This window comes from Trachemys scripta, chromosome 8 (assembly GCF_013100865.1).
Source record: "Trachemys scripta elegans isolate TJP31775 chromosome 8, CAS_Tse_1.0, whole genome shotgun sequence".
NCBI lineage: Eukaryota > Metazoa > Chordata > Testudines > Emydidae > Trachemys > Trachemys scripta.
Genome location: NC_048305.1, coordinates 23,966,248 through 23,978,763, shown reverse-complemented (window position 1 = coordinate 23,978,763; position 12,516 = coordinate 23,966,248). Strand labels below are relative to the sequence as shown.

At 37.6% G+C, this 12,516-nt stretch overlaps 1 protein-coding gene across 2 annotated transcripts in view; it reads right to left on the bottom strand.

Moving 5' to 3' along the window:
* Window positions 1-12,261, bottom strand: part of GABRA1 (gamma-aminobutyric acid type A receptor subunit alpha1) — a 54,718-nt gene extending 42,457 nt beyond the window's left edge. The window contains exons 1-3 of one of the 2 annotated variants that reach the window (XM_034779892.1): window positions 11,852-12,261; window positions 9,642-9,730; window positions 5,537-5,649 (exon numbers count right to left, since the gene is read on the bottom strand). In XM_034779892.1, coding sequence (XP_034635783.1) covers window positions 5,537-5,649; window positions 9,642-9,715 — 187 coding nt within the window. In that variant the 5' untranslated portion in view covers window positions 9,716-9,730; window positions 11,852-12,261. Of the gene's footprint in view, window positions 1-5,536; window positions 5,650-9,641; window positions 9,731-11,451; window positions 11,540-11,851 lie in introns of those variants that run through there. The other variant, XM_034779893.1, reaches the window with a different exon arrangement.
* Window positions 12,262-12,516: the final 255 nt, after the last annotated feature.

Here is a 12,516-nt window from a genome sequence, read left to right as displayed (position 1 = left end):
CAGAATAATTCTCAGTATGTTTTTTATTGACAGATATAGACAATGGCAGTTTATCTGAGTAAGAAATGAATAGGATCAGAGGGCTGGATTCTTCCACCCTTATTCACGTTTAGTGGCACTAATTTTAATTGGACTTCTGAATTTGAGTAAGAGTGTCGGAATAGTAAATAACTAGTAGCAAATATCTCCAATGGCCAGAGATTGGACAGTAGATGGGGAGGTTCTGAGCTACTATAGTGAATTCTTTCCCAGGTGTCTGGCTGGTGGGTCTAGCCAACATGCTTGGGTCTAACTAATCTCCATATTTGGGGTCATGAAGGAATTTTCCCTCAGGTCAGATTGACAGAGGCCCTGACGGGTTTTTGCCTTCCTCTCCAGCATGGGTCACTTACTGGTTTAAACTAGAGTAAATGGTGGATTCTGTGTAACTTGAAATCTTTAAATAATTATTTGAGGACTTCAGTAACTCAGCCAGAGGTTATAGATCTGTTATAGGAAAAGATGTGTGAGGTTCTGTTGCCAGGAGATCAGACTAGATCAGTGGTGGGCAACATCTGGCCCGTGGGCTGCACGCGGTCCGTCAGAGTAATCCGCTGGTGGGCCACCAGACAGTTTGTTTACATTTGCACAGCCTCCCACAGCTCCCAGTGGCTGCAGTTCGCTGTTCCCAGCCAATGGGAGCTGCAGGAAGCGGAGCAGGCCACAGGGATGTGCTGGCCACCGCTTCCTACAGCTCCCATTGGCTGGGAATGGCGAACCGCAGCTACTGGGAGCTGCAGGTGGTTGTGCAAGTATAAAAAAACTGTCTGGTGGCTCACCAGCAGATTACCCTGATGGGCCGTGTGCGGCCCACGTGCAGCAGATTGCCCACCACTGGACTAGATGATCGCACTGTTTGCTTCTGGCCTTTACCTCTATAGATTAAGACCACAGTAAGGACCTCAGTGTTTCACACACAGATATGGCCTAAACCAAAACTGTGGGTGAGTTCAGATCTGATTCCAAAGGCAATTACTATAGGTTGCCCTGATCTCTAACTTGAATATTTACTGATAACATTATTATCAAACTGTATTTGGAAAGTTTATTGTCATTGCTTATACTCTAGACATCATGTACATTGTGAAAATAATTTGCCCTGGGAGCTCTCAGAGTCACAGAGTGCTGGGAGCTCTCAGAGTCACTGAGTGCTTTGCAGTATCCATCTCCGCATATATGATTTTACAGTAATTATACCCAGCTAGTGATCAGGAAGCTCAAGCATATCATCTAGACCCAATAACTCTTATTAGAGCCTCAAAACAGTAATCAACAAAATAACTTTTACCCATTGAATGAAACAAACACAAAATAATTTTGCTACATAATGAAGTGTAGACTAAAGTAATGATAGAATAGAACTCGAGTAACAGTAACCCACATGGGATCTCTAATATATGTTTGAGCAATAACTACAAAGATCAGAATCCATAAGGGATATCAGGCTAGATCTTTCAGTCAAACCCACTCTTCTTCTTCCCATACTTCTTCCATGGAAGACCTTATGAAGGGGACATGTTACTTTTACAATTGTGCCAGGCTGAAAGGTCACACATCCCAGTGAATCCCTCAAGTGGCAGGGGAAGAATGCACTCATGTGTGGAAGGAGCAGCCTAAAACCCTCTAGGTGAATGTGGTGTCACCCTATAGATATCAGGGCATCTGTGAAGAGTGCCTGGCCCTCTGCATACCAACCTAGTCTCCCCTTTCCACTATTGGCACATGTTTAGTGATGGGGCTCAGCTAGTTCCCTTAGTAAATGATTCTACTATCTTATTTATTTCCCTCTTACATTTTTTCCTAATGTCTAAGTTGATTTTCCCTTTTCCAGTCTGTTACTCCTCCATACAATTCCTTGCCCCATTACTTCCAATAAATTATTACTTATAGACATTCACTAGGCTGATCTTGAACATAGTTTCCCCATGACCTTCCTTATGTGTTTGCAGTTTTTTTCCAGGCACAAATAACTGCAAATGTAGTTTTATGTCCACATTTATGGATGGACACAACTGCTGCTATTTACTGTAGATGTCAGAGAGGCAGACATCTAAATGACTATGTGGCTTGAAAGCTTGTCTCTCTCACCAACAGAAATAGGTCCAATAAAAGATATTAACTCACCCACCTTCTCTCTCTTCATTTTGTACCATAATTATTTACACCCTGGAAATTGCAGGTGCAAAATATAGAGCTGCTTTTTAGAAATCATATCGATGCTGCCATTTTTTTCTATTATGTGCATTTTAAGTTACCATGATTTAACTTCATGGGTCATCTGCTCCAATATTTTTAATTCTTTCTAACTTATCAACCTTTTTTAAATGTCAAAGTGCTCAAAGCTGTACACTCTACTTCATGTGTGGCCTTATCAAGGTTGTCATTATAATCTCCATATCCTACATTAAATCAACATATATGCTGTTTAGGTTTTTCATTAAAGAGAGATCCCGGAAGAAGATCTAATAAAGGAAAGTTCCCAACACAAGGTGGGACTTAGGAATGAAGCCACACATACTGAAAAAAAACTCTAACTGGTACAAAATCCAGCAGCTCTACCACTCACATCCTGCTAGTGCTTCAGTCTTTATCCTAGCTCCCCAATGAATATGCGGTGCTGTGGAAGGTATTACTGTATTACTTTTTGCTTAAAACATACAACTTATTGCCCACAATTAGAGTATATTTTGGACTTATTGGACTAAAAACGTTTTCAAATGATGCACAGTCAACCTGTGGAACTCCTTGCCAGAGGATGTTGTGAAGGCCAAGACTTTAACAGGTTTCAAAAAAGAACTAGATAAATTCATGGAGGATAGGTCCATCAATGGCTATTAGCCAAGATGGGCGGAGATGGTGCCCCTAGCCTCTGTTTGCCAGAAGCTGGGAATGGGTGACAGGGGATGGACCACTTGATGATTACCTGTTCTGTTCATTCCTCTGGGGCACTGGCATTGGCCACTGTCGGAAGACAGAATAATGGGCTAGATGGACCTTTGGTCTGACCCAGTATGGCCGTTCTTATGTTCTTATGTTTTTTCTTTGTCATAGTCTTCAGGATTCTTCAGTCATTCTCAGGAATACATTTGAGTAGAGAAGTTAAGATATTCACGCAACTAAAATATATTACATCATCAAAATAAATAAATACTATAGCCCAAATCCTTGGCTATAGATAAGAAACACACAACACCACTCAGAAGACAGGAAGGAAGTGTGAACAAAGAAGGCTTTATGCTAGTTTTGTGCTACCCGAATCCTAGGCCAGCTCCGGCCAGCTCTGTGCCAGGCTGATCTCTCAGTGTAAGCTGGAGCAAACTCAGGGCTGTTCAAACTCAACCCAGCTGTCTATGACTCAGAGGAGCTAATATAGTAGCTGGGGACCAGCAGTTGGTAGGCAGCTGGTATAGGAGATACTATACTGATTCTACACTAATGGAAGACTCCAGTTACACTGGAATGATCATCCCTAGCTGTTCATACCTTTAGGCCCAGTAATCACTAGTATTGTTTCCAAACAGGCCTGGAGGATATAGACCTATGCACACAAACAAAGTAGGGTTCACCCACTAGCAATATCTGGTTGTTTCACCCTCTGACAAATTGCATTTTAAATAAATTATTATAAGATTATCTTATCCCATTAACAATTTCAACAAAGAAAAAGAGTGTATTTCCTTTTTCTTTCCCTTTATCAATTTCTGTTCATACTTCTAGAAAATTTTAAAGTAACTCATGGTAGGTGCAAAAATCAAGTAAGAATTTGCATAAATATTTGTATTGAGCGGGGGGGGGTCATATGATATCAGGTTTTATAATATATTCCCTTTCTCATTGGCTTTTATGATATATGCACTTACTATAGCAGTTGACTGAAATCTAAACTGGTATTAGTCAAGGATAAAGGAATATTTATTTCCAGACTAATCCAAGGATTTACATGAAAGCAGGCAAAATATTAGTACATCAAGTGGACAAAGTGATTACTTGTTTTGTTGCCTATTAGCTTCAAAATTACATTTGAAATCCTTAATATAGAACAATCCATTGCTTTCTGTGGTTCTTGAAGTTTAAAGATAATCATCCCTGAAGTCAATGAAGTTAGGCCAGGCATGAATTTGACCCAGTGTTCAAGGACTGTGGTAAAATGGAAGAATTAACAGACAAAAACTGAATGCACATACTTGTTTATATCTGATTCTTTTTGCATGGTTAGGGGATAATCTATTCATTCTTTTTATAGAAAAATGTTCTTTACAATAAATACTTCTGTTTGGAACTCTATTGAATGAGGGAAAACAAGTTAAATGATATATTCAGTTTTATTTTTTTCCTGGAGAGTGGAAAGGAAAACGAATTGTGCCATCTCAAAGGTCATCAGTTCAAAATCATTGCAAAGAACAAATCGATATCTGTACATGTAGAACCTTTTCCTTAAAAAGCCATCATATAAGACCAAATGATGGATCAATGTGTTACAGCAGAACAGGACCAAGTATTAATTTGAATGTAGATTTCCTATTCTGTTTGTGAATTCTAAGTACAGTGTATTTCCTGCTAAAGAAACATGTAGAACAGGGGTCGGCAACGTTCGGCATGTGGCTCGCCAGGGTAAGCACCCTGGTGGGCCGGGCCAGTTTTATTTACCTGCTGATGTGGCAGGTTCGGCTAATCGTGGCCCCCACTGACTGCGGTTCGCCGTCCCGGGCTAATGGGGGCGGTGAGAAGTGGCTCAGGCGAGAGATGTGCTGGCCACGGCTTCTCGCCACCCCCATTAGCCCAGGACAGCGAACCGCGGCCAGTGGGGGCCACGATCGGCCGAACCTGCCGCGTCAGCAGATAAATAAAACTGGCCCGGCCCGCCAGGGTGCTTACCCTGGCGAGCCGCGTGCCGAACGTTGCCGACCCCTGATGTAGAATCTTAACAACACTGTTACACAAGAAAGGATGGCAGTTTAATTCTTCTCCCTTTCTATAGATTTAGATCATTAAACTGAAAAAGTAATAGGCATTGTGGGACTACAGAGACAAAGACTGGTGGGCCAAATCTTGATACCCTTACCTAGCTAAAACCCTATAAACTTTACTGAGACATTTGTATGAATATGGGTGGCAGAATCTAGCCGTAAGAGTCATATTCTGTTATGACTGAAATCGATGGGAGTTTGTTTGTTTGTTTGTTTGTTTGTTTGTTTTAAGAGATCAGGCTTTTATGGCCTGATCTATAGCCCATTGAAGTTAGTCAAGTCCTGGGCCAATTTTTTTGTTTCTCATTCATGCAAAATTCAGTGAATGTTTTGTTGAACTGAGAACCACATAGTTTGTCATAATTTAAAAGGTGTGTATGTGTGAGTGTATACAGATGGATGTGTTACTAAAATGTCTTGTATAACAAAATTGTTGTATAAACATGCAAAACAAATATGAATGTAAAAACAATCACTTTAAACTTGATTTTGCTCTAAGGGGCAACTTTCAAAATGACAATATCACACACCTCCCAATCCTGGTCTCAGGCGGTTATCATAACCATCCAGCAGACGATCCAGTATTCTGGTAAACACTGTAGTATTGTCTTTAATTTCATCTTGTAATGAAGTTTGTCCATAGCTGAAATCAGAGAGCAGTTAACATTATAAATCATCAATTTACCAGTAACCCTACAAAACAATAATTCCAAAATCTGCTTAATCTTGCTTATACTGATTTATGGAGACAAAATCTCTTCCATAATACCAGATTGTAGTGCATTACATGGTCCTTTCTCTTAAACATTTTCTTTTTAAAGAACACATTTGCAATAAAAGCTTATGTCAACTCCAGTTCATTTCTACAAATAGAAAGCACGTGAAACTTGGGTCCTTTATTGCTTACTTCGTTATTAATGGCTATAATGTTTCAGTTTATATTCCACAATGACATATGTATTTATCAGCAAATGATAATGTGTTAGATTTATAATGGTTATCAAGGGCTCAGATTAAAAGAAATACATAATAAAGACTGAATGGAATTTCAAATCTGATAATATTTGCTAAAATAAAGAGAAAATAAAAAATACAGAGATGCGTCCTTCATAAACATGCGTGCAGCCCAACCGACATCTGTGCGGAGCTTATTACTGGATCAGAGCCAGAACAAAACATTTACTAATATGATGAAATCGTTGTTAACAGACATACATATTTATCACTTTCTTATGCTGGTACAATTTTGCTTTTATTTTTCCATTAGCAGATTTATATAAGAAGAATAACTACAATTATTCCATGCAAGTGCATAATCAAGCTATGTGTCGACAAGGAAACCTTTTTTTTGTAAACCTTCCTTCCCAGGTTCCTAGTGCTGCAGTCCTAATTCTGACAGAAGTCCCACTGAAGTCAGTGGAAAGTTTTGTCTGAATAAGGATGGCAGAATCAAAGTCTTTGAACTTGATTATTGTAGTCTCACTTAAACTGGTGTATATCAGGATGAAGTCTATGGTAGTCAATGGAGTTACTGTGGTGTTAAACAAGTGTAAATAAGATCAGAATCAGTCTCTTAACTACCTGAAGTCCTTGCCAAATACAGGCCATGGCTAATTCTCCTTAATCATCTATTATGGTTGCCTTGAAGCCAAATCTTGTAATCCTTACTCCATCCATTAACATGGGAAACTTACATTAAGTATGTATCCAGCCAGAGGGATTTGGCCCTTGAACCCAAATTGCTTTCCAGTACACAATTTTGTCACATACATTATTACTGAATCAGGTAACCCATATGACGCAGATGCAGAACACCTTTTGTAGGCTGATATCATCTTGCTGAGAACTATTACAGTCTTGTTCAGCATGTTTCCTATATGGACATTAATAAAGGGGGTCAGCATTCTGCCAGCCCTAGTTGTTCTAACCAGCCTGGATTGTTTTATAAGGAAGTAATGGTTATGTAAAAGATCAAATTATAAAAAAATGCTATTATTTCCTTTAACCTCATCAATTTAGTCTTGTTTGTAGATCCCACATGCATAAAAATGGGAGGGGGGGAGAGACGGAGAATCTGTTTGCATGACCTGTTCCATGGGACAGAAAAATCACTGTTATGTTAATTTCCAAAGAGGTTTGGAATAAAGGAAACTACAGATTCAACTAACAAAACTATATTCACAGGGTTTTAACCACCATTTTATTTCATGTGTTGTTTGGAAGGCCATATAATTCCTTTTATTACTAGGAATGTGTAAACAAAGATATCTACAGTTCTGATTTTAATTAATAGAATAAAATGACAAATACCTTTCCCAATGAAACATTATTAATAGATTCTAACACGTTTCCTTTCAGCTACCATAAACATAAAATATTTCTAGTATGATGGGGTTCCTTTTTAAACTGATAATTTAAATGATAAGTGATAGATGTAAATATTTTCAGACTTCTTTTCAGATGTTACTTATATGTTAATTAACAAATTATACTGGTGTATTACACTTTTCCCCCATATGCATTATATTTTAAAGGATCTATTCCCAAATGCATTACATAGAGCTGTGGTACAGGACTCTTCTCTGGATTAAATTCTATATAAACATTCATTGTCAGTAAACAAACTGCTGTGCATACATATCTCAAGGAGAGCACAAGGTCATCATGATTAAGGTAGAAGAAAGTTCACTTTTGTAAGGCTGATGAGAATAAATAAATGTGTATCCCTGGGGTAAAGGAGGGGAAAGAGTGATGGACAAATGGCAATGTAATCTGCGAGGATGTGATAAAACATAATTATGTCATTAATTGTGTTTCTGGGTGTGGAATTTTAAGTACATTTATCTGTTCTTCACATTATTTTTCCAAAAGCAAATGGATTGGGTGGTGTTTTGGTTTTAATTAACTGACATATCCATATAACATGAGCAGTTTGCACAAGTGTAACAGATAATACATTATAAATTCCAAGTAACAGTGATTTTTTCCACTGTAAATTATCTAAAATCAGGAAACCATTCTTGGTAAAATAGCTCCAACATTGATTTTTATTTTCTGTGAATAGAACCATCTGATTGAAAGCCTGTAACCTTTCCACATAAGAGAAAATGTATTTAATTAGAATACTATACTTGCCAAGGAATTAACCAAAATCTAGAATTAAAGGCAAGTGAAGTTGCTTTGGATAAAATGACTTCATAAACAGATATATTTAATGTGGGGTGTGTATATTTCGAAGAAAAATATTAGAGTTACTGTATGTGACTGTGGTTTCATATTAAACCACTGCACAATAAAACACTGTACACTAACTCCATCTACAGGTCATTATAATAGTGACACTTCATATAATTTTTCAAAAGCAGTCAAATGAATTTTAATTCTTACTCTAGAATATACACAATTAATATATTTCCAGTTAAACATAATTTCACAAAATACTCCAGCAAAGGAAAAAACAAAATGAAATACCCAAAGAATACTTTAAATTCTCACCTTTTAGACAAATTTTTAAACAAGGGTTTTTTTTTACAATATTTCTTGTTTGTTCAACACATATATTAAACTGTATACGTACACTGTTTACATCTCTATTTTTCAGAAGAAACACTCATGCAAAATATACTTTTTTATCCTCTTGTATCTATCTAAGCTTTTCTGGTTGGTCATGAGATAAATTTCTCTAGAGCTGCTGAATAAAAGACGTAAAAGAAGACATTATAGAAATCTGTGTACAAAATATTTTCTAAGGCTTATCATTGACAGTGGGAAAAATATACCTTTAATGATGGTTATTCATTAGGTCGGATAATAGGATTTTAATGTTTTAAAATACAATAAAATATATCTTTGAGTTCCCCCCCTCCAGTGAAGTTTGGATTGTGCTTTCCTTTTCAAGTATACTCAAGTTTAGCCCATAGGTTTAATAATCAAATAAGATAATTGTATGATCATGAATGGTACTAGTACTAATGCTAACTCTACACAAAGTTTTTTTTTAACATATGGATTAAACAGCATGGACCTTCAAACCCAAGGTTCCGTGATGGGGCCTGATCCTGCAAATTCTTAGGCATGTAAGCCTTCTTTGCCACTTAGCAAGGGCTAGTTTCATGAGTAAGGATTTGCAGGAACCAACACTTTTTTTTTTAACAAATTAGGACCCAATCCAGAATCCAATGGGAGTTTTGACACTGATTCCAGTGAACACAGGATTTGGCCCAGAATACTGAAATAAAATGCCTTCATTACACTTTCCTTTCTATTTGATTCACAGTCACAACTGAAATATAGAATAAACTCTCATACTCTTTATCTTTGAGTAGAAGGGACAACATATTATTTCTATGTATTTAATTGATAATTTAGCTTTAATATGGTTCAAATAGTTTCTGCTGAAGAATTTCTTAATTTTAGCATAAAGATGTTAAGCAAACAAATTGTAGTTTACTTTCACTCTTCATTATTTAGATTTAGCTGGGATTTGAACAAGGATTAACTTTCCCCAATACACTTAGTAGAGCCCAGTCCATGTGATAGTTGTTTCTTATGTCCTTATAACAAAGTAAAGGTTCCAAATGGCTTTTTTAATAAAACAAACAAACAAACAAAAATGTTTAAAATATTTCCCCCCACCTTCTTCCAGTCAGTGTATTCAAAAGCAGGGTCCAGGCCCAAAGACAGTCACAAAGTGCTAGAATGCTCTTCATGGTGAGCTCTGAACGCTGGAAAGGAAAATAAATAACAATCAACAACCCTTGCATTAAAACAGTCCTTTTGGAAAACACAACGGGACTCAAGTAACTTTAACTAAATAATTTGATGCCAGTCAATGACCTCACAGTGCTATGGCACGTCATTCAGAGTAAAAACAAAAATGGTGTCCCATCCATTCATCTTTTTTTGCCTTCTTTTTCTGGACTTGGAAATATTACTGTTTATTTACACACACATCGCAATCAGTTTTTAATCTTGTTTATATTACTTTTCAGCTTTAAAAAAAAAACCAATATGGATTACTAAATTAAAGTGCTTAGCCCCAGAAGAAGTTTAAAAGCCATTGTTCAGTATTCTCTTGTGTTAATGTTGAGGTTTTTCATGATATTGCAAATAACCAAATACAATTGCTTGTTTGTTGCTCTTTTTTTCTTTTTACCTACTTGAGTGCAGATGTGCCATTTAGGATCTCTGCTAGTGACTGAGTGGAGCAGAGTGTCCCTGGTTATAAGTGCTTTACCTGGCTATTATGGAAACAACTTTCTTCAGAGACATTCCTGTTTCTAGTCTCTTGTTTATTGAAGCATCATTGTGTAACTAGTGTAATGTTTGGAGTCTCATTGTGCAATCTGCTGCTAAGTATGCACTAATACTTCTGTCAGGCTAAAGGACACACTTTATTAATCAAACCATGTGCTGATTGCCTACATACTGTCTTCTAAATCTCTAGCCATTCTCACTGGCTGACGCTAGGAAATGTTTTTGCGTAAACAGTCTTTTTTCCTGCCTCTCCAAATGGCTCTTGATTTATTTATTTATTATCCCAGGATTTAATCCAAACAGATTGTAATTAAAGTAAAAAGTGAGCAGACCCTACATATTTTTTTCCAGTAAGCCTGAAAACAAACTTTGCTGGTATTGGTGGAATCAATGTTCAACATTCAAATGGCTGGCTAGATGCTGCTGCAGGTCTCTCTCTATATTTTTGTGTGCTGGAATCCAGTAACTTTCCAGCGTTCATGAATTTTAAAAAAGCAAAAATCTAAAACCTCTATTTTCCCCTAAGAGTCAAAATGAGGAATAAATTGGAATATTTAAAATGTCTGAGAAAATGAAGCACTCTACATTTTCCTGTTGTTGTATCTTTAAATAAATCTACCCCAATTCATTGCACACTCTCAGGGACAATTTAAATCAATAAAATACCATTACAGAGCATCAGATGAGCAATGAAATACAATTAATGTGTTTATAATGAAATGATCAGAAGGTAAAAATTCAGTGGGTTTGAGCTAATCTAGGTGGATGTGATACAGGTGAGTTGGATGTAACAGGAAAACAACCATAGAGATCATCATTTTAAATTGCATTATTATCATGTTCCCTATAATGATAAAGGTAACATCTGTAGTCTCAAAACCACTATCTCCTATTACTGTTAACTTTTGTTTTTGCAAAAGGTTCCTCAGTGTAACAAAAATGAATCAATCTCAACTATCTTCCTTGATCAGATGGGCTCTCCCAACCACCCCCCTTAAATAAAACCATAGAGACATTATAATTGCTGGAGAAGTAAAGTTTCTATCAGCCTAAAAAAGCAAATGCAAACATACAGATAAAAGGAGCATTAGGCGATTCCAGTTCCCCCAACCTCACCTGCCCACCCCCACCCCAGACATTATTTTAAATATTCTTCGGTTTTCCTATTCAAAATGGGAGAAAGACTCACACATCTCTGATCATTTTAGTAGCGTCCATTGGAAAAGATGCATTTTAATGCCTTTCTTGATCCATGCTGAGAGATTTGCCTTGTTCTGAGGCTCAGATCTAGACGTGTTTTCCTTCCTGCATTTCAACTTTTGTATTTTCCCCACCTCTCCCTGAGAAAGTCACCCCCCCAACCATCGAAAAATATTTTTAAGGGACTATTTTCAGATCTATTCATGTAAAAATGCCCACCGATCGCTGCGGATTCTCAACCTGGGGAGGGGGGGGCGGAGATGGGGGGGGGGGAAAGGATTGAAATGCACCTGCTATGGGGAAAAAATTGGTCATCTATATACATAGATATGATTCTAGAAAAACCCGAGCGATCAAAGGTCTGTTAGCGATAAATAAGCAGCTCTTACCTAGAGCCCCTCCGGGCACAGGTTCGCAGAATTACTGAAAAAGTCTGCCAGAGAAAATCGCTCAAGAAATCAGGGCTGCTTGAAGGTAAGGAGCCTTTAGAGCGGCTGAGGTTGTGTTGCTTTCCCCGGCTCTGCTTCTCAGTCATTCGGTCTCAGCCATCATGGATTCTGCCGGTGCTTCGGTGTTAGAGATTTAACACCCAAATTTCTTTTCCCAATATTCAGACCGCAGCTACACAACAAAAGCTTTCTCTTTACCAAGACAGTAGTAATACGTCCCAGGGTAAACCGGATGTGAAATAGGCTGTGACTTCATGCCAGAGAGATTTTATTTTAGAAAGGAAGGTGGTACCAAGCTCTCATCTAGAGACCAATCCGCCCATTTTTTTTATATGCAGCACAATTTAACTTCCAGTGCTCTCGCCCTAATCCCTTTCTCTCTGGCTGCAGACTCAAATCCTTCTACAATCTGCAGCATTATTATTATTTTCGGGGGCAGGGTGTACGGTTGGGGGCTGGGAGATTACACTTGGAATCTTTTGACACTTGCAATTTACAAAACACCCTATTTTAAGGCGCTTACATTAAAAATACAACCGATCTGCGTTAGCATTTCACCTTTGATCAAATATTTAATAGCTGCATAAATATGAATGAAGGCGAGC